The 21,165-nt window shown below is 46.0% G+C and overlaps 1 protein-coding gene across 1 annotated transcript in view; it reads left to right on the top strand.

Moving 5' to 3' along the window:
• sspo (SCO-spondin) overlaps positions 1-19,744 on the top strand; it is a 45,421-nt gene extending 25,677 nt beyond the window's left edge. The window contains exons 76-118 of the mRNA XM_052054199.1: positions 36-206; positions 291-370; positions 487-656; positions 738-784; positions 878-1,078; positions 1,181-1,351; positions 1,518-1,718; positions 1,819-1,891; positions 2,033-2,253; positions 2,431-2,583; positions 2,903-3,069; positions 3,148-3,293; positions 3,405-3,625; positions 3,724-3,756; positions 3,829-3,993; positions 4,255-4,473; positions 4,634-4,795; positions 5,019-5,153; positions 5,495-5,732; positions 6,015-6,167; positions 6,271-6,317; positions 6,503-6,673; positions 6,744-6,920; positions 7,172-7,327; positions 7,414-7,538; positions 8,324-8,463; positions 8,656-8,702; positions 8,797-9,042; positions 9,561-9,722; positions 9,826-9,942; positions 10,169-10,307; positions 10,408-10,604; positions 10,698-10,868; positions 11,423-11,550; positions 11,675-11,814; positions 12,009-12,055; positions 12,488-12,652; positions 12,978-13,195; positions 14,075-14,170; positions 16,435-16,495; positions 16,830-16,960; positions 18,013-18,163; positions 19,294-19,744. Coding sequence (XP_051910159.1) covers positions 36-206; positions 291-370; positions 487-656; positions 738-784; positions 878-1,078; positions 1,181-1,351; positions 1,518-1,718; positions 1,819-1,891; positions 2,033-2,253; positions 2,431-2,583; positions 2,903-3,069; positions 3,148-3,293; positions 3,405-3,625; positions 3,724-3,756; positions 3,829-3,993; positions 4,255-4,473; positions 4,634-4,795; positions 5,019-5,153; positions 5,495-5,732; positions 6,015-6,167; positions 6,271-6,317; positions 6,503-6,673; positions 6,744-6,920; positions 7,172-7,327; positions 7,414-7,538; positions 8,324-8,463; positions 8,656-8,702; positions 8,797-9,042; positions 9,561-9,722; positions 9,826-9,942; positions 10,169-10,307; positions 10,408-10,604; positions 10,698-10,868; positions 11,423-11,550; positions 11,675-11,814; positions 12,009-12,055; positions 12,488-12,652; positions 12,978-13,195; positions 14,075-14,170; positions 16,435-16,495; positions 16,830-16,960; positions 18,013-18,163; positions 19,294-19,316 — 6,182 coding nt within the window. The 3' untranslated portion in view covers positions 19,317-19,744. The remainder of the gene's footprint in view (positions 1-35; positions 207-290; positions 371-486; positions 657-737; positions 785-877; positions 1,079-1,180; positions 1,352-1,517; positions 1,719-1,818; positions 1,892-2,032; positions 2,254-2,430; positions 2,584-2,902; positions 3,070-3,147; positions 3,294-3,404; positions 3,626-3,723; positions 3,757-3,828; positions 3,994-4,254; positions 4,474-4,633; positions 4,796-5,018; positions 5,154-5,494; positions 5,733-6,014; positions 6,168-6,270; positions 6,318-6,502; positions 6,674-6,743; positions 6,921-7,171; positions 7,328-7,413; positions 7,539-8,323; positions 8,464-8,655; positions 8,703-8,796; positions 9,043-9,560; positions 9,723-9,825; positions 9,943-10,168; positions 10,308-10,407; positions 10,605-10,697; positions 10,869-11,422; positions 11,551-11,674; positions 11,815-12,008; positions 12,056-12,487; positions 12,653-12,977; positions 13,196-14,074; positions 14,171-16,434; positions 16,496-16,829; positions 16,961-18,012; positions 18,164-19,293) is intronic.
• The last annotated feature ends 1,421 nt before the right edge of the window (positions 19,745-21,165 follow it).

Genomic DNA, 21,165 nt, shown 5'->3' with positions numbered 1-21,165 from the left:
GAAAATGTCATTGTGATGCGTTTGGCACCTTCAAGGTGACGGCGGTTGGGGTTCTTGGAGTAACTGGACGCAGTGTACCAAGTCATGTGGCGGGGGCGTTCAGAGCCGAAGGAGATACTGTGACAGTCCAACCCCTGAAGGAGAAGGAAATTACTGTGAGGGACTTGGATCTGAGCTCAAAGCCTGTAACACTGCCCACTGTCCAGGTAGGCTTGTGTGTTTTATCGTCATGCGTTTTTAAATAACATTTGCATGACAATACTATTGGAACAAACATGGTGGGATTTCAGTGGCGCCGTGCTCCAAGGTCCCAGGCACGGCATTCAGTAGTTGTGGACCATCCTGCCCGCGCTCCTGTGATGACCTGGCTGTATGTAACACTCTAAATCTGCTGAATCGTTGGCCTCCAGTCAACACATCTTATTGTTATCCCGACTCGGAAAACATTTTGGAAATTATTAAAGGGGCGTTTTTCCTCTTAAACAGCATTGCGAGTGGCTTTGTGAGCCAGGGTGCTACTGTACCGAGGGAAAGGTTTTGTCAGCGAATGGAACGGTCTGTTTGGAGCACGAAGAATGCCCCTGCCTTGAGCTTACAACTGGACGCCGGCTCGAGCCCGGAGACGTGATTGCGGCTCCTGATGGCTGTAACAACTGGTTGGCAGGATTCACACACGTGCGGTGATGAAGAAAATGAAGTCCTTCTTAATGAATGTTGGATCTCCATTTTCTTTTCAGTACCTGTGAGGGCGGGAAGCTTAACTGCTCGCAAAACCCTTGCCCAGGTGAGTCGGACGCAAATCGCCTTTGTACCCATCTCCGTGTCTTTAGCAACTTGAGCTGGCTGTAGATTCATCAGCGTTTCTCTGTGTTTCCAGTATCAGGCAGCTGGTGTGACTGGTCCATGTGGACTCCATGCTCCAGGACCTGCGGGGCAGAGTCAGTATCCCGTTACAGAAGCTGTGGCTGTCCGGAACCAAAAGCTGGCGGGCAGCCTTGTCACGGAGAACAGGAAATACACAATGGCGTTGGCGCGCAAATCCAGAGACAGCCCTGTCCCGTCATCACCTTCTGTCCAGGCAGGATTGGCTCTTTTGCTGACTAGGCCGGAATATCCTGTCTGCTAACTCACTTTAAACCCTTTGTGCTTCTTCCTTGTTCTCAATGCCGTTATGATACAGTGCAAGGTTCTTGGAGTTCCTGGTCAGCATGGTCGGCATGCGATGGGTGTGACGGGTTCTCCAATCGCACCAGAGACTGCAACAGCCCTCCTGCTCGATTTGGTGGTCTGCCCTGCCTCGGAGAGAGCATGCAGAGTCGTGGTTGCCATGACAACATGACTGTGTGCTCAGGTAGGTTTTTTATTTCTTCAAAGCGTCTGAATGATAAGATTTCTTGAAGACTGACTACCTCAAACAATGTTTTTTTCCCATCATGGTTCAGTTTGAAGTTATTCCCCAAAATTAGTGTCATAAACTCAGTGATGAAGTTTATAGGATGCCATATTTCCTTTTGCAGAATGCGGTGGAGGCCAGGAAGAATGGCCCTGTGGCAAACCCTGCCCTCGCTCCTGTTCTGATCTCCATGGTGACACGGAGTGCCTGGACTCGCCAGGATGCAGCAAGACCTGCGGTTGCCCCGGTGACATGGTCCTGCAGGATGGCGTGTGTGTAACCAGAGAGCAGTGTCGCTGCAAATACGAAAACATCTCTGCTGATGGTGAGAGGTCCTTTTTTAAAAATTCTGAAAACGGACGTGTTTTAAGTGTTACTTTTGCAACATTCCTCACTTTTTTTTCCCCTCCACTGAGGTGGTTTAGATTCCAGACCCGGCGAGACTGAGTGGCAGTTTGCAAGTCAAGGAGAAGAAATCATCATGGACTGCAAAAATTGGTTTGGATCATTTTACATACATTTCTCGAGTAGTGGTCAGCACGTCTACCGATCAGTTTTAAGATTCATGCCCCCCATTGTGGAGTTTTTAGAGTGTTACAGACAATGAATTTATATAGGTGTTGTCATTTTTCACTTCAGTTCCTGCCAAGCTGGGATTTTGCACTGTCACCCACTCCCCGGCTGCTATGTGGATGGCGGCTGGGGCCAGTGGGCAACTTGGTCTTCGTGTTCAGTTTCCTGCGGAGGAGGAGTTCACTTCAGGAGACGCCAGTGTGATAATCCATCTCCTCAGAGTGGAGGGAGAGGTTGCCTGGGAATTGGCGAACAGCAGAGAGACTGCAACACACATTTGTGCACAGGTATTCGTGCCTGCACTTTGTGCAGCAGATGGTTTTCGCTTTTCACCCCCTTTGTAAGATTAAATATGCTGTCAGCTTGTTACTTTATTTAAACCGGATTCCTGCCCATTCGGTTTACTGATTCACAGAAATGTATGCTGCTTTTAATGAGACTGTATAATTTTGTCTTGACCCTAGACACGGTGGGCCCTTGGCGACCCTGGTCTCAGTGGTCGGAATGCTCTGTCAGTTGCGGTGGCGGCCAGCAGTCTCGATTCCGAATGTGCGGCTCATCGGGCTGCAGTGGCATCAGCCGCCAGAGTAAGACTTGCAATACGGAGGTCTGCCTTGGTAAGTCCACGCAACGTTGAATCACTGGACACTTGATTGGGATGATTGGGAACTTTTACGTATGCGTGAAAAAGAGTCAAAACTGTTGCAAAATGGACACAAAAGGCCAGAACAGAACCCAGAGGATTAAATATGATCTGCGCTAATGTTATGTGTAATGTCTTCATGGAGGTTTCTAAATATAAAAAAAAAAAATTATATATAAAATAAAATTAATGGGTGAATATTTTTGAAAATGTTGATTGATAAGTCATTTTGGGAAACATCCCTGCCCTTTGATCTGATTTGACAAAGCTGTGCAAACGTTTTTGTTGAGCAGAAGCGGGCTGCCCCCCAGGCAGGCTGTACAGGGAGTGTGAGCGATGGGAGGGCTGCCCTTTTAGCTGCGACCAGGTCAGCGGCAGGGAGGGCTGCTACACCGATGGCTGTGAGGAAGGCTGTCACTGCCCCCTGCACACTTTCCAACATAACGGCATCTGCCGGCATGTGGGTTCCTTTCCTATTCCTAAGCATGTGCCGGAATATTTTGCTTCGAGTATGCTAAAATGTAATCTGTGATCTCAGGAGTGTCCCTGTTTAGTCGATGAGGAGTTTCTAGCATCTCTGCAGAGTGTCTCCATCACACCAGTCTCAACTCTGCTCCTTCATAACATCTCAGAAGGTGTAGAGCTCCAGCCTGGGGACACACTGATTCATGACTGCAGCTCATGGTGAGGTCACAATTTGTGTTGCAGCCCCTTACCTGCCTATGTGTTCTGTTTCACCTCAGAATGCCAACATTAAAAAACCAAACAAAACAATTCACCCGTCTCCTTTTATAGTGTCTGTGAGCACGGCAAATGGAACTGTTCGTTGGAGCACTGTCCTGTTGACGGCGGTCTGTCACCTTGGGGCTCCTGGAGCTCATGCTCGCTGTCCTGTGGCGGTCTTGGGTTGAAAACCCGCACCCGAGGCTGCACCCAACCTGCTCCAGCACACGGAGGGAAAGGTTGCATCGGGCCATACGTTGAAAGCACCTACTGCCAGGCCCCTGACTGCTCAGGTAAGAGGTTGTAAACAGACGTTTTTCTTAAAAACACAATAATTTGCCAGTGATTTTTTTTTGGTATGCGTTGATGGCTGGATTAATGTCGTTGACAGTTGTTGGTCCAACAGAAGAACCCACCCTGCCAGGTAAATGTAAATATGATTGACACATCCCACATGCGTCCTCCAGACTCACACACTGACCTCTCTGTTCCCTAGATGAAGATGCTGGTTTCACTGGCTGGTCAACATGGAGTCCATGTACTAAAACATGCAGTGATGCTCGCTCTCCAGCTATGAAGTCCCGTTATCGTCAGTGCATGAAACCCCCGTGCTTTGGGGACTCCCATCAAGACAAAGCCTGCAACCTCCCTCAGTGCCCAGGTATTTACTTTTTTCATTTCAGACAACACATCCTCTTGTTGTTTTGCATTTGGCTCATCAAGCTGCATGGTTTTATGGTCCAACAATGGCGTTTGGTGAACATTGTGTAGCCTCCCTTTCATCCAAAGTCAGCTGAGATAGGCTCCAGCAACTCCCCGTGACCCTGTTCAGGATAAGCAATGTTGATAATGGATTGATACGACATACATGGATCCTGTTACAAAAAAACAACCTACAGTATTCATTTCCCCTCTATCCCAGACTCAGACGGTGAGGAGCTCTGCATTGGGGACGATTGTGAGGAGAGGAACTGTACCTGGACAGATTGGGGGACGTGGGGTTCCTGTTCCCGTTCCTGCGGCGTGGGCCAGCAGCAGAGGATCCGAACCTTCCTGGGCCCTGGGCCCAATGGCTTCTGGTGTGACGACATCTTGGGAGGAAATATAGAGCGCCGCTTTTGTAACATAAGGCCCTGCCGTGGTGAGGCAGTCAACATTCCGACATTCAATATTCTTTCTCAATACTGCACAGGGTAGATGGCAAAAGATTCTGGCTCCTGAGAAAATTGAGTCATTAGAAAAGAAAACATTTAACGAAGCAACATTCACAAAATGTCTGTGTGTATTGTTCATGTCTACAGTGGATGCGAGCTGGTCCCGCTGGAGTCCGTGGTCCCGGTGCGATAAACTCTGCGGGGGCGGCCGCTCCATACGCACCCGCTCCTGCTCTCCACCCAAGAACGGAGGAAAGAAGTGCCAAGGAGAGAAAAACCAGGTCAAACCATGCAACACTAAACCCTGCGGTGAGTGAGATGAACAAAATATTCATAAACACACACAGACCTTGCATATGTCACGACGCATTATTTGAGAACAAGCTCATGATTGTCGAGAAATTGGGTGCATTCCTCCAGTATGTTCTTTTTGTTTTGGTTGTTGTTTTTGTCTTTGGGGCACATTATGTGAATTGAAAATGCTTGGAGCATTTTGGCAACATTCTCGACCTTCTGGTTTTGTCTTTGTCAGATGAACAAGGATGCCCGCCGGGACAGGAGGTCGTGTCTTGTGCCAACGAGTGTCCACAGCGCTGCGCTGACCTCCAGCAAGGCATTGAGTGCCAGACCAACATTGAATGTCAACCCGGATGTCGCTGCCCTGAAGGTTCTGAAATCTTTTTTTTTAAGCTTGTGTTTATTCAGAGGTTGTGATGATTAGAATAAAATGGTGCTATTTTTCACTCTTCATTTTGCTACTTAAGATGCGGTTGAATCTCTTGGGTTAAATACAGTCATATCGTCCATTGCGAGACATTGGTTGCTTGTAATTTTACAGATAACGTTGTTTCACTCTTGGAAGAAGCATTTTACCCAAGCACTTTCTGGCTTTGAGAAATGCTAGTTTTGTCGGTCAAATTCCAATTGGTACGACTACAGGGGCATTCCCCGATAGATCGTCCACTTTCATCCAAATTGCTCAACATAAATCACTCACTGTGCATCCAGGACAGTTGCAGCAGGACGGAGCGTGTGTGCATCTGTGGCAGTGTGACTGCGTGGACTCGCAGGGCCAAATTTGGGCTGCCGGCAGCGGGCATCAGATCGACTGCAACAACTGCAGCTGCACCAATGGGCAGTTGGTCTGCAGCAATCACAGCTGCCAGGCCACATGCACTTGGAGCTCTTGGTCCAATTGGGCATCATGTAGCGTTACTTGTGGGCACGGACGGAGAACCCGATACAGGTAAAACTGCAGTCAACTAAATCACGATATCTAGGTTAAGGTCATAGTGATATACCTGGAAGCTATAAATAAGGTTCCATCCCACAAAAACTTTGCCCACGATTGTACATTTGAGTACATTCCAAAGTGACAACGTCCAAATCAGAACCAATTACTCATTCACTAAAATATTGACACTTGAGACCTTTTTTAACTTCTAGCTCCATTTCTCATCGACACAACTTACTTTGTTTGTTTTGTATCTGTGTGACCGTAACGCTTGATTGAAATGCTGTGTCTCAGATCTCTCATCTCAGAAACCGAGGGAACAGATTGTCAATTTGAGGAAGTCAATCATAAACCCTGTGAGCCAGGGCCCTGCCCTCCTCTTTGTTTCCATGATGACCAGGAGCTACATGTGGGAGACACCTGGCTTTTGGGAGAGTGTAAACAATGGTGAGAGAGAGAGAGAGATGTAAAATATATATATATATAATGTGTATATATATACACATTTATTGAATATGAGCAAGTTGAACATTCGCTATTTACATTCTAGCACATGCACTCCAGAGGGAGATTACTGCCAAGACATCGATTGTAGAGGTGGGTCATATTTACACCAATAATAGTCAGTACAGTTAAGCTATTTGGTCGGGTCTATTTATCTTATGCCCGTTTGGTTAAATTTGAAGAAACATAACTTACAGTCAGTCTATTAATACAAGTGTGTGATTTGCAGGGACACATGTTATCGATGGTTGTTTATGTCATTTCTTTGTTAATTGCAGTGGATGGTGGCTGGACTCCGTGGTCAGTGTGGTCTGACTGCTCAGAGACCTGTGGACAAGGAACACAAGTTCAAACCCGAGCCTGTATCAACCCGCCACCTCGTAACAATGGCTCGCACTGTGATGGTCCGGAGAGACAGAACCAAGAATGTCATGCTGCTCCCTGTCTGGGTCTGTAGTCCCATCAAATGTGCTGTTTGAGTGTAAATACGGTTCTTGATCCCTCGCTTACCGTCCTCAGATGACCTTTGCCCCTGGTCGCCGTGGTCACCGTGTTCCCGCAGTTGCGGGGCGGGGACTGTGGTGCGACGTAGGGTGTGCGTCTGCGGGAAGGGAGGCACTGCAGCGTGTCCTGCTGAGATTGAAGCCGAGATGAAGCAAGAAGAGAATCAGCTATGTTTCAAACAGCCATGTCCAGGTGCTCATGTTGACATGTGGCGTCTTTGTAGCATTTCTTGATATCGCAACAATTACTCATCAATTCGGCATCACTCAAATAAATAAAATAAAAATAAAAAGCACAGGAACCCTAAACCTCAGGACGAACTGTCAGGCAGGAGTGCAAAACGCATGTTCCACTCTTCAGGATTACATTATATTAGTTGAAAGTACAGTACAAGTTGTTGTTAATAGATGAGTCAAAGTCACAGCTTTTGCTTCCTTTTGCAGAATGCCCCATGTCAGCCTGGAGCGTTTGGTCTCCGTGCTCATGTGAGTCTCAGAGGCAGCAGCGCTACCGTGTAGCTGTCACAGCGGCCACCAGGGGGCAGCAGTGCACCCCTGTTGAAACACAGAGCAAACCATGCAGCCTCAGCCACTGTGATGGTGAGCTTTCAAAGTACACGGTACAATGTGTGCTGTACTATATACAGTTATTATTCATCGAAAATCTTCTTTTCATGCTTTCTCAGAATGTGAAGCGCCGTTTGTGTATTCCCCATGTGGTACACCCTGTGAGAAGCACTGCGAGCTCCATGGCCGTACGGACCTGTGCCTGGGGGTCAGAGAGTGTACACCCGGCTGCTACTGTCCACCGGTAATTTCGATGCAGAGGTTTATTCTGACTCCAAACACCAGCGCAACAAGCCCAACCTAAAATAGATTTCAAGCAGAATCTTTGCAACTGCATCTAGCAAGGCTGATGAATAGTGATTTCATACAGTGCTATTCCTGTTTCTCCATTCTGGTGAAACTACGATACTTAATTATGTCTTCCATCTCAGTAACAAAAACGCAGGACTCCTAATATAAGCCTTTATGAAATGTAATTGCTTAAAAAGCATGTATTTTAAAAGTCCACGGTGTTTACGGTGATTACTTTATGGGACCACCCCAGCATTAAAGCACCGTTAACAAGTGAAATCTGACACGGTCGGCAATCCATCACTTTGATATGTGCTGCGATGACAATTTTCATAATGCTATTTAGCTAGGTTTGTGAGCTTTCAGGTTTGATTGATTGCAAAATGCTCGGTGGTGAAGTGACAACATGCACATATAGCAGTAAGGAGGGCAGGTAATGAAATATGAAACGGAAAGCCGCTCCTTGCAGTGATGGAACGTGACAGCAGGAGTTACGGTGATAACTTTAACCGTCAAGGCGTACCTTTTATGCAACATATAAATCATTGAATGTCGCCTATGAAAAGCATCAGTCAATTAGAGGGCTGCTTAGTTCAGTTTTGTTTCAAATTTGCTCTCTTCACGAGCACCGTTCTATTGATACAGTCTCCGGTGCTGAGAACAGAAGCATCGAGACAAATAAGAAAGTAACACAGTCCCTAATCTAATTTTACAAATGCTGTTTTGTTGTTCCTGCAGGGCTTGCTGCAGCAGAATGGTAGCTGTGTACCATCAGAGCATTGTGGCTGCATCTACTTGCAGGACCGACCTTCGGGGCAATCGCCTACGCCGGTCACTGTTCCTCAGGGTTCTACAGTTGCTATCGGCTGCAGTACCTGGTCAGCGATGGCTATTAAGAGCCCACTGTTTTGTAAATCAGTCCATTTTGCTTGCAAGGCAGAAAGAACTGTGAGGGATTGTTGGGCTGCATCATGTTGCGATCGTCACGTGTACCATAAGTCACTATTTTCATAACTAATTTGTTGTGAACGGATATGAGTGAGTCTGTTTATGTGTCTGCATGTCTTCAGTCTTTGCCATGACGGGATGTTGGAGTGTGACATGAGAGAGTGTGAAGGTAACATTTTTTTTTTTTACTTTTTTGCTTGAATAATAACATTGATGGTTTTTACATTGCATAAAACCTCATGTTCTTTTTTTTTTTTTTTCAGTCATCCTCAGTGAATGGTCGGAGTGGACTTCGTGCTCTCCCTGCATGCCTTACTCCTCCCTGAACCCAAACAGCACTCTGCTGGAAGGGGCTGTCAACAGAAGTGAAATGGTTTCAGTCCAGAGGCGTTTCCGGGCCTGTTTAGACTTTGACTCTGGTTTACCAGTACCTGGAGAGCAGGAGAAAAATCAGTGTCCACATCCACAAGTTGAGGACAGGCTGTGTCCGGATGACAGCATGTGCCAAGGTACATTCAACTACAGCTTCATTGACCATGTGAGATTACCGGGCCCTGACTTGAAATCGATCATTCAAAATGCCGTGTGTGACTTTTGTTTGTGTGATGTCATGATGAATCTTTTTTTAAGGTTGAGCTGTTAAGACGGCAAATCTGAATAAATGGAGCGATCTGAAAACATATGCTCGTAGCTCATTGTTGGAAATTGAAATTCATGATTAGCATGTACGGGGATGCGTTTGGATTTGCAGTCATCCACCTAAAGCTTGACTGGAAATTAAAGTAAAACATTTGACAGGGAGGCCTGGAACACGAGCTTTTGAAATTGAGTTATGTAAATGGCAATCAACTCGATTTTGTGAGCACAAACTAATCTCTTAATTGCGCCAATATGCCTCGCGCACAAACAACAAATAACGGCCAGACTACAAGAACAGCAGCCATTCCTGTGGTCCGTGTCATAATTATAAAAAAAATGGAATTTTGGTATTGATGATGACGGTCTGATCGTGTTTTCCACGTTTCAGATTTATGTCAGTGGAGCGCGTGGAGTGCTTGGACAGTTTGTGCCCAACCGTGCAGCGGTGGAGTCAGGCAGCGCTACAGGCATCCTCTGGCCTCTCCCCCAGGACCCCTCTGCCGGATCCAGCAGACTCAAAGCCAGAGCTGCAACACAGGACTTTGCCCGGGTATACCGACGAATGCTATTGTGTAGCCGTGTGTTCTATTTCCAAACAAAAGGAAAAGCGTGTCTCGCAGGGCATATATTTAAGACTTTGTTCCGTATGAAAGGTGAACGCTGTGAAGACAGGGGGCGTGTCTACCAAGAGGCCTGTGCCAATCTGTGTCCTCGCAGCTGCACTGATTTATGGGAGCATGTACAGTGTCTCCAAGGACGCTGTCATTCAGGTATGTGATGACTTCCATCCATTTTTCATGAAAGACACTCCACTCCACAACACGCATCGTAAAGGAAGGGGAAAAAAAACAGAGCGCCGGTTGGCGATCACTTATCCGCCTGTTCTTGAATGGTACAAATACAGTCAAACACATAAATGAGTGACACTAATTGATTCGACATAACAACAGGCCACCTCTAAATCAACTTGTTTTCCTTCCTGCCCTCTCTTCCCAGGTTGTCGTTGCCCAGAGGGACAGCTATTGCAGGACAGCCATTGTGTACCCGTGGCAGAATGTCGCTGCGGTATCCCATCGGGCAACGGGACATTGGAGTTCATGCCTAACGAAGGGCTTGCCGTGGACTGCAACACCTGGTGAGTAAAACTCAGTCAAGCGCTTTGTGACTGAAATGCGGACGCAAATGCTCCTTTTAGTTCGTGGCACCCAACTCTCGAGCCCCTTTTTGTTCACCAGCGTGTGTGAGAATGGAACTCTCGCGTGCACCGATCGTCCCTGTCCTGTGTATGAGCCTTGGACCCCATGGACGTCCTGCTCCGCTTCGTGTGGGCGTGGCCACTGGACACGAACGCGCCTGTGCCAAGACAGAGAGGGCGGACCTTCCTGTTCTGAAACCATCCAGACAGAAAGCTGCGACTTGCGCCCGTGCCCTGGTCTTCAACATCTTTGCATGTCAACTAATTATGCGATACGTTGGAGACTCTCTTGGATTTAAATCTGTTGTTTCTAATATTTTCCCCTTCCAGCGGGATGTTTGTTGAGTGAATGGTCGAGCTGGAGCGAGTGCAGCGCCACATGCGGCAGTGGGTTGTCCGCTCGTAACAGGACAATCCTTCGGGAATCAGAGCCGGGCGGGGACGCTTGTGCTGGGCCACTTGAGCAACACACTGTCTGCAACAGCAACCGCTGTGGAACCGGTAAAAGAAATAAATATCAGCGGAACTTCCAAAATCTCTCAAAATGGGACAATTTAGTAATTTCACCCGGATTGAAAGGAACAATATTATTTTTACCGTCCATTATGTTTGGGTCATGTGCTGTACGGTGCAGCTTACCTAATGTGTGAACTCAAAATTGCTTAGATTAAAATTTCAAATTGGGCAATTCAAGCAAAATATTTTAAGTTCTATTGAGCATTTATCCTCCATTTTTCACCAAAGAAGTCACCTATTTGCTGTTTTGCGATAAAAATAGAGCACTGCCACCATATGTTGGAATCTTGTTGCCAAGGAACAATGTTGACTCTAGGAAAGCCGCTTCATTTCGTCAGGCCGTAGCCTTGTCTAATAGAAAAGTTTACCACCCACCGTCTTATGGCATACATATCATGTGACAGGCTTGATGCCAGTCACTCCGTAGGGCGAACACCTTTGTAAATAAATAAAAATCTTGCAACTTTTAAGTTCGTTGATTTACATGAAGAAATATCTAATGATGAGTAAATGAATATTAAGTAAGGTGTAAATTACAGAGTGCCCGGATGGCCAGGTCTTCAGTGAATGTTCCGGTTCCTGTCCATTTACCTGTGAAGACCTGTGGCCTCACACTCAGTGTTTGACAGGACCTTGCAGCGCCGGGTGCTCCTGCCCACCTGGTCAGGTCTGGATACTTCTTCATATCTTTGTGTGAAAGTGTTCAGATATTCCACGTTCAGCTGCATCCATTGGGATACCCGGTGCAATGTTTTTTGTTTCATTTTTGATTTTTTTCTCATCCAAATCAGGTATTGCATGGAGGCTTGTGTGTGTCCCATGCAGAATGCCCCTGTTCACTTCTCTCTCTGCCGATTGCCTACCAAACATTGAATATGAGCACAGAAGTCCTGTCGCCTGGAACATCTGTCCAGTATCACTGCAACACATGGTACACACGTTATTTGGGGGGGGGGGGGGGGGGGACTCAACTGAGCTTTTGTACTTGTTTTAAATCCTCTTTGCACCATCTCTTTTTACTGAATATACCATGGTGCTTATGTGATGACTATTTTGTCATCCTTTATTCAAAAGCATGGACTGTAGGACTTTGACATGACTCTAAATTCTCCCAATTGTCCTCAGTGTGTGTCGCGGAGGAGTGTTTAACTGCACCTCCGAGCTCTGCGACGGTGAGTGATGCTCCGCCTCAAGCTTTTAATGTCAAAAAGCGGCGACGACACTTTGTAGGATCTCGTCTTTATTGCAGCGAAGGTTTGCCGGGGCAATCAAAAAACGTGTCATTTCTTTCAAGTGGCAAATGTCAAGAGTGCGATGTGTTTGTCAAAGGGTTCGTAATGTACTGGTTGACCAATGAAATGGGGGAGTAGCAGCCTCTGCAGCAGGGTCTGGGCGAGCTGCTTTTTAACTTGGACAGACGGGCCAAAAATGATAAAACAAAATATATTTGTCAAATATAAATATATTCATAGTCTACACTATGCATATAAACATTTACGGTCAATGCGAATGCTGAGTGGAGCGGATGAAGCAACAGTGAATGGCTGATTGGCATTTTTGTGAAAAACAGCAGCATGATTGCATCCTTTCTTCTTACCCTCTAGTGGACTGTGAGTGGTCCAACTGGTCCCAATGGGGTCCATGCTCAGCTAGCTGTGGTACAGGACAACAGAGCTCTACCAGAACTGTGGTAGGGCCGAGCCAGTATGGAGGGGTCCCGTGTGAGGGCTCCGACCACCGCACTGCTCCTTGCGTGGCCCCAGATTGTTGTGAGTAAGAGGGCGACCCATCTTGATTACTTTTAGATATTCAAGCTGAGGGTTTAGAACCTGAAAGTTCAAAATCATGTAAAAAAAAACAAATGCTGGTAACAAAAGACAAACGTACGCTGTTTCCACTCATCGCCAAGCGCTTCCATCAATCCTCAAGGCAATTCCACATTTTAGATATCCCGACTTGCCTTCCTTAACCGATCTCTTTCTATTTCCCTTTTTCCTCTTATCCGTCCTGTCATCTTCTGGTTTTATCTTCCCTTTCTCATTTCCTTTTCCCTGACACCCCGTTCATCACGAACCGACTCTTCCCCCTCTGCAGCGTGTCCTGCCGGAGAGCGATGGAAGCGTCGGAGGAGCTTGTCAGAAGACTTTCCACTCTGCGAAAGGAGCTGCGAGGACATTTACTACCCGACTCCCATCAACTGCAGTCACTCGTCAGAAGGCTGCGTGTGTCAGGAGGGGCTTTACCGAAACACCCATGGCGTGTGCGTCATTCCTGCTCTCTGCCCCTGCCACGCCCAAGGAGTCGTGCGGGAGGTAAACGCGAACGCACGTGCGTGCCGGCTCATACCGGATGCAGACCCGTGGCCGAGCTCGTACCTTGCGACCGTTGTGCCCGCCTCATTGTGGCCTACCTTTGAACCTCATCTTACTTTGCCCTTCACGCGCTCTCTCTCTCTCTTATTCACTCCCATTGTGTTATTTACTCATAAAGGGCCGATGAGAAGATGAGTGACATGCCCCGGGGCCCGTATTACACCACGGTGCCTCTCCTGCTCAAAGCGCCATCAATTATGCATGCCGTGCTGCAGAAAGCCAGCACTCTGACCGCAACTGGGCAAGCCGTCCAGGAATAATTTATGAAGAAAGGGATATTATAGGATGATGAGAATTAATCATACGCTGACAAGAGGTCAGATCCCCTTTTCTTGATATCTATCTCAACGACGTTTTATTTTTTTTTCTTTCTTTGCCGGCTTTCCTCGCTTCCTCTTACTTGTCAGCATGCGATGACGAATGTCGCTCTAAAGACCCTCAACGGCTTCTCTAATCAACCGCCTCACGGCTGTTATGCCAAATGGCCGCCGAGTGTGAGCTGCGAAATCACCCCTTGGAGTGTGCTTTCCATCTGCTGAACCGAAGAAGTCTCCCTGATTGCTGTTGCCAACATATAGAAACGCGCTGGCCCGTGCATTCTATCTAACGCGTGTCCGTACATGCTGTTATAATTACGTTGTCAAAACGTTGCTCTGCAAGCTCCCCTTTTTTTAACAACAGTAAGGGCGATGCCGCAATGTCATTCATTGATCTTGAGCTATAAGCCAGCCGCACTTAATCAAAAATTCAGTGACCGGGGACAGAAATTTGACTAAAAATGTAAATGGCGAATATTTGTTTTCTGTGTGTGTGAGCCAGGCAGGATCCGAGTGGGAGGAGGACTGCCTGTCATGTCGTTGCGTGAACGGGAAGAAACTGTGCAAGCCGAAGTGCCCTGAACTCCACTGTGATGAGGTGAGACACGCTCGCTGGCATTTAATCAACTTCTGAACACGAGCGTCGCTATTATTCTCAAATTAGATCCAAATTAGCTTGACTGCACGGTTGTTGTAAGCGCCGGCCACGACTGAATTATATTAAGGTACACTACAGGGAAAAAAATAAAAGTAAAGACCTCATATGAGTACATACAACCTCTGAAATTGGCGGAAATCACATTTTCTCACTTTAGTGTTTTTTTTAAAGCACTTCCTGTGTGTGTATACACACACACACACACACACTGGGTTGTTTTATTTCTCCACTGTTAAGAACAGCATAAAAGTGCTCATCTTTTTAAAATGGACCTTTTAGTGCATTTTTCTGCATCGGAGAGGATAGCAATACTGCTTTATGCAAAATTATTGACTGCGGTGTACCTGGAGGACAATTCATAATGGCGTTTGTTTGATAACCCAGGCAGACCTTCATCTTTCACTGCGTTAGTTGGCCCGTAGGCTGCAGACACACAATAGGCCCGCTCAGTTCCCATACTGCCATCACGCAAAATACACCATGACTCAGCATCTTACTTTGTCCCCCTCTGCGCTCCTCTTCTCAGTAATTTGATTTCCCGTTTTGTACATTTCCATTTAGAATATAAAGACTTTGAAAATCTGCTTGTCCTTGCGTCTTTTGAGCGAAACCGTAATGTGAAAAATACATTTGGCAAGCCTTCACCCATTTGTGAGTTGGCTACTCGACAACCCTCGCCCGTGTCTCTAAACGGGCTCGTCGTAGATTTCACACGAAAAAATTTCTTCTTTCAAAAAAAATTGTTTTTTTTGAAAACATAATTTTTTAAAATGGTTTCCGGAGAACACAGTTAAAATCTTGTCCCTTACTTGTTCCAAAATATTTTTTTCCACCCCCCTGCAGTTGCTGTTTGCACACACAAGTAGACAAATAGATTTTTTTTCCCAGAGCAGCAGGGCAGGCCTGCCCATCTGCTGAATGCTCCCCTGGGGTGGTCCAGTTCGCACACTATCTCAGGTGGTCACAAATGTGGTCATTTCGTTTTAAATGCACATTCTTGGCTCCACAAAGAATGTCGAATATGTTCTCTAAAAGTCACTGGCTGGAGGCGATCAATATGGGATTGCCCGATCCAGCCACAAGCGTGCACTCTGGGCTTTGCTCTACTTACTGTTTCCTGTGAATCTTTGACTTCAGTCGAGGGCTATAATATTTTTTGTTTCATTTTCAACATTTTACGTTTTTTTTGTGTTGTTTTTTAGTTTTAGTTAAAAAAAAAAATTATATGGAGTATTTGTTGAGTGCAGGATTTCCCCAAATAATTGTCCGATTAAGTTCATACTTGATGAATTTGAATTTTATTGAGTGATCAAAATTCCTTTGCAAATTAACACACTCAATGAAGAGCAATTTTTGTTCTATCTCTTGCTTCACACATTCGATTTTTGCTCCGCGTTCGTCTTGAGCTCACCGGCAGCTTTATGAAGGCCGGGGTAAAAATAAAATCTGCTGACAGGTCAAACTTTGAAGGTGAGCTGATTGTCTACCTTTGAATCTCACCCTGCAATCTATTGCGCGTTCCACATATGGCGCACATACATATATCTATTTTTTTCTTGAAGCAACATTCTCAAGCCCCTCGTCTCCACTTAATACAAACATTTCACACATCACACATGCATCCCATCTGCCATCTTAAAGCTCTTCAAGTCATTGCGCTCATGCACTCCCACTCTCTTAGTGAGTCGGTTCCTGCTACCCCTGAGGGAAGAATGGTGGTCGCTGTTGAGTGGGAGGGAATGTCCTCGGGGTGAACAGTCAGCTGTGTTGATGTTTGATGCACAAGGCTGAAGTTTCAAGGTGTCGCGAGTCCTCCGCTGCCAGACTTTGAGTTGCTGTGCATTCTCGAAGGGGCTCTTTCTTTGGACCAAATCTGGCCTCCTTGACGGCTTCAATGCCTCCATCTTAGCACAGAGGCAAAATTGTTCATATCCTTTCATTAAAGAAAGGAAAATCTAATGGTAAGTGAAATAGCAAAAGTAGTGTTATATATAAACATTGATTGAAACTCAAAAATCTGTGTTCCGGTCAACTTTGTGGGTATTTCCTCCCACTGGTGATAGTTGTGTACTTGCAAATGGCATAACGCTAATACTCTTGCCTGCATTCACATCTGACATTGAAATGGGATGAATTCATGGTCGAATCTCATGATCGTTGTTGATACGGCTTGATTCTGAAACGGACTGCATCCTCTCGCTCAGGGAGAAGTCAAAGTCGAGGAACCGGGCAGCTGTTGTCCAGTCTGCAGGAAGCCTTTTCCAGGTAAAATGAGAAATGTGCAGTGGGGAAGACATGAAGCGGACGATTCTGGAGAATCCTTTGTGCCGCAGTGGCCAATTAGGAAGAGTTACGCAACCTCCACTTGGCCTGAAATCTCTTTGCTTCACATGCAAAGTGTGAAGCAGTGTCACTTTGTTCCCCAGGATAGAATCGGGCTCTCCCTTCCTATGGCTTTGTCATTCTCTTTTTTTTCCTCTTCCTTTTATGCAAATCAAAGCAGATAGTCTCAATTATTTCCTCCTGGCTCTTTTAACTTGCCTCCGTTTTTATGTTCGCCCCCTCATGCGCCTCCTTTCCTTCCGTGTGGACGCGTCAGACGAGACCGCGCCGGAGTGCCGTCGCTACGTGCAGGTCAAGAACATCACAAAGGGGAACTGTCGGCTTGACAACATCGAGGTCAGCTTCTGCGAGGGGCGCTGTCTGTCCAGGACTGATGTCATCTTGGAGGTATGGAGAAGCTCGGGACACACACACACACACACAGTGTGTTGATTATAGACAGTCTGTCTCATAAGCAGCCTGGCCCGGGGCCAGCTCGGGTCAGTTATTGTCTCGTAACGTTGCTGGTTTGAGCTTCCCTTGCACCCTCCGGCCGTTTATTTTCCTCGCACGGCGGCGTACGGCTTCATTATGGTGTGAGCGATATCCCGAAAGTGCGCTACGAAGCCTTTTATGATCACTCTCATATTTGGAGCTCATATTGAAATTACGGCAGTACCTTGACTTCCTAATTTTTCCAAGCTCGAGGCCTGTAACTGCAACTCTCAGCAGTTATTAACAGTATTTTTCTTCCATGGCAGACTGCCGTGTGGGTTGCAGTGATCAGCAAATAGACTCTTGTGCGTCTAACTCCAAATGATCATTTGTGCAAAGAGACGTACTCGGCTTGGGCACATGCACCGTTTAGCTGTTGAGCTAAATATAGACATGTTGATTCGCGCACGTGAAGGAGAATGTTGGAGGTCACGTGCTGAGCTCGTTAAAGCTTCTGTCTGCCTCTTTTGAACGTTCGTTTTATTTTTAGGTTTTGGGGTTGTTCTTTTGTCATATTCATTCGCCTCGCAAGACAGCAGAGACCGCAGCGCATCACCATGGCGACTTTGTTCTCTGTTGGCATCCTTACATCTCCGACTTTAAAAATAGAGCCAGTCATGCTGAAAGATTAGTAAAAAATAAACATCAGCTGAGCCAAATGTGTCATTACCTACTGTTACTGTGGCAACGGGGCATGGTAACCGGTGAAGAAACGGTATGCTGTGAAAAGTCATCCGTGCGGTCGTGAGAATGACTGCAACTGCCGCACATATTTGAAAATTTGAAAAAATAGCAACGGCATGGAAGCGATTCTTTCGAGGCAACACGCAAGTTGTCACAAATCAATACTATTGGTCAGATCACGTGGAAGGGAGAGATTGGTGTTGTTCTTACAAATTATTGACCGACCCGCTCGTGCGTCGATTTGATCTACTCGTTCGGCGTCCTCTCTGATCTCGACACAGGAGCCCTACCTCAGGTCTGTGTGTGAGTGCTGCAGTTACCGTTTGGACCCGGACAACCCCGTGCGCTTCCTCAACTTGCGGTGCGACGGTGGCGACAGCGAGCCGGTCGTCCTGCCTGTCATTCACAGCTGCGAGTGCACCAGCTGCCAAGGTGAGGGAAATCGAATGCGACCAAAGTGATTTGAATGTCCGTCTCCTATTGTAATTTGGCGCGAGCGGTGAGGGGGACGGAAAAATCATTGCATGCGGCACTCATTACAACAGTGCAAATGAAGAAACTTGAAAGCGTTCGAGACGGACAGTTGCTGATAGATGCCGCGACGTGGCAATCTAATGAAACTCCTCAACTGACTGTAAGATAGTTCCTTCGGCGCAAGATGGCAGCAAAGTAAGATGTTTATGACAGAAATGGATGAGGTCCATACACAGGTTTGCAATCAAAAGATTTTCGTCTGCATTTGGCCACTGATACTGACAGTTTTTTTTTTTTGAAAGCGTTTTCCAAAGTGGAATGTCCAAAATATCCTATATGGAGATGTGCATTTACAATGACACTTTCGCACAGCCATCCTGGAATGTATGTTAGCCTGAGCGCCCCCCCCCCCTCCCCCCACCCCCTCCCATCAATAATTCAATCACAGATCCCAACTCCGATTGCGTAAGCTAATTGGATGTAGCCGCCGCACAACTCGGAGCATCCCCCCCCCCCCCCCCCCAGCTCAAATGCCCTTCTCAGTGCTACAATCCCATAGACAACGGCGTCTGACGGATTTGGTCACTATGGCAATCAATCTTTGACACACGCAGACGGACCAGCTGCCATCAGTTGATATGTGTGAGTGCTCTCCTCTCATGATTGCAACCTCAAGCATGCGGATGGTTGACACAACCCCCACCCCCCACCCCACCCCGACCCCACTTTGAGTTTTTACATACATGACTTATTTTACATGCAAATTAATAGCTTATGCGTCTGCAGAAAATTTTCACATCATCAGTTCCGTGTTTCAACAATAAACCGAGAGTGCCAACAAAAGTGAACAATCTGAACTATGAGTGTAAAATAAAAAATAAAAAAATAATAAATACTTCCTTACGCTCCCCGAAACATTTTGCCGCATTCCTGCTCAATTTTTACTGACTTTTAAAAGTATTTCAAGACGAAGAACTCACCGTCCGAAGCTGTGCATACGTTGCCTATTATTCATCGCAAAGGAATGTCAATGACCTGTTCACTTTCTGCTTCTCACTGCTCCACGATTGTTTCAACTTGATTCACAGGGGGTGACCTGTCCAGGCGATGAGTACATACAGTACATGGGCGAGGGATTTCGGTCACGCGTACATTCGGGTGTACAATGAAGAGGAGAGAGTTATTTGGCCAAATCAAACAGTTTGGAGGCAATGGATGAATGAACCGCTCGGACCCTCTTTATGGCCGCATAAAAATGTGTTTGTTTTGCCATTCAACTTTGTATGACCGAAAATAGTCCTTTGAATCCCAAACATTCAGTCCCCGTGTTTAATCGTTGTCTTGCACAGTTTTTTTTTTTTACCAACTCTATTTTTGTATGTATTATTAAAGGGCCTATGGATGACTCTAAATAGGAACTTTCGAAATTAAATGACAAGTAGACGACAGTTTTGCTCACTACAAATCTTTGTATAGCATGTGGTGATTTTTTTTTATTATTACATTTATCGGATTCAATAAACCTTTGTACACACTGAACATGTGGGCGCTTCATAATTTTTCAACTGTGCAATTTTTTTTCTATCCAAAGCAAAATAAATGAATCGCTACTTCGCACTACACAACAGAGGGTTACCGGATATGGTAAAGAAGGAAACGTGATGAAAACGATCATGCCAGAAATGGAAAAAAGCAGTTCATGTCCTTGCAGTTTAGTTTTTTTTTTGTTCCCATTTTTCTTGAGCCGAACTCAAAAGATCTATCGACTTTTTTCCCCCCCGACACAAAACTCCCTCCCAAGTATTATTCGTCAAAATGTGTAGTCGTGAGCACTTCTTCTTTGCCGAGTTCATACATCCATCTCACAGGAGTGGCGTATCAAGATGCTGATCAGACAAAGCGTGACTTTAAAAGTTTCATCTAAAATGTGCAGTTCTATCACATGGCACCGTGTTACAGATTTTACATTTTCGGATGGATTGTAGAGTTGGCATGCTATATCTTGACAGATTTAGGCAACTTTCTCACAAAAAATTGAGCTTAGCCATTTTAGGACGTATGTAATAGGATATTGATATAATTTTCATAATGGGGGTGGGGGTGGGGATTGAAGTTTAACAGGAAAGGGCTGCTTAGCTGCGATAAGGTACGTCCAGTTAGCTCACCAGAGCACGACATTGTTTCATCCCTGTACAACTATTCTCGTAGGCTGCTTCAATGTAAATAAACAACGATAAGTGAAATAAAGGCATGCCTGATATTCACTGCTTGGAAAACTGCACACACGCTTTCGGCCTGTGTTTTAGCGTCATCATACATAGCCAAAGTGAAATTTGGCTGATCCACAAAGAGATCTTCCACGTCTTTCTTGTTTTTCATCCTCTTTCACCTCTTCACCCCTCTATCCTTTCCTCCTCCTCCCTGCTCGCTTGTCCTGACTAAATAAGGGGTGTTGAAGATGGAAGGCTGGTCAACCCGCCTCCTATGACTCTCAGCTAATGTAGCGAATACTCCAGTGTGTAATAGGAGGGGAACTGATGCATTTTTAATTCATAGTATAATGTCACATTTTGACAAATGACTGCTCAGGCCTCATCCAACCGCGGGGCTGCAATCCATCACCTCTTTCCAATCATTAAAACAGTGATCAGTGCAAAAAAAATGAGTGCCTTTGTGATTGCAGGTCATTTTGATCAATGCAGTGCACTGAGTAGCTAGCTATGTCGCTTGAGGGGGCCTACAGATGACGGAACTGAAAACAAAGCAGTTTTATACTCAGTCGGGGGCGTGACACATCCTGCTCGAATGGATTTAAGGAGAAAGCCTCAGAATGAACTTGGGAGCCGCCTCTGCTGCTGCGGTCGGGAAACACGAATACTATCATGGTACATATTTTCACACAACACTATTAAGAACCAATCCAAGCAATTTGAACGTAATGTCATCAATCACGAGTCAAT

The sequence above is a fragment of the Hippocampus zosterae genome, chromosome 20, assembly GCF_025434085.1.
Source record: "Hippocampus zosterae strain Florida chromosome 20, ASM2543408v3, whole genome shotgun sequence".
In the NCBI taxonomy this organism is placed as follows: Eukaryota; Metazoa; Chordata; class Actinopteri; order Syngnathiformes; family Syngnathidae; genus Hippocampus; species Hippocampus zosterae.
Note: the sequence above shows the minus strand (reverse complement) of the source record. Positions and strands in the feature narration are given on the sequence as shown.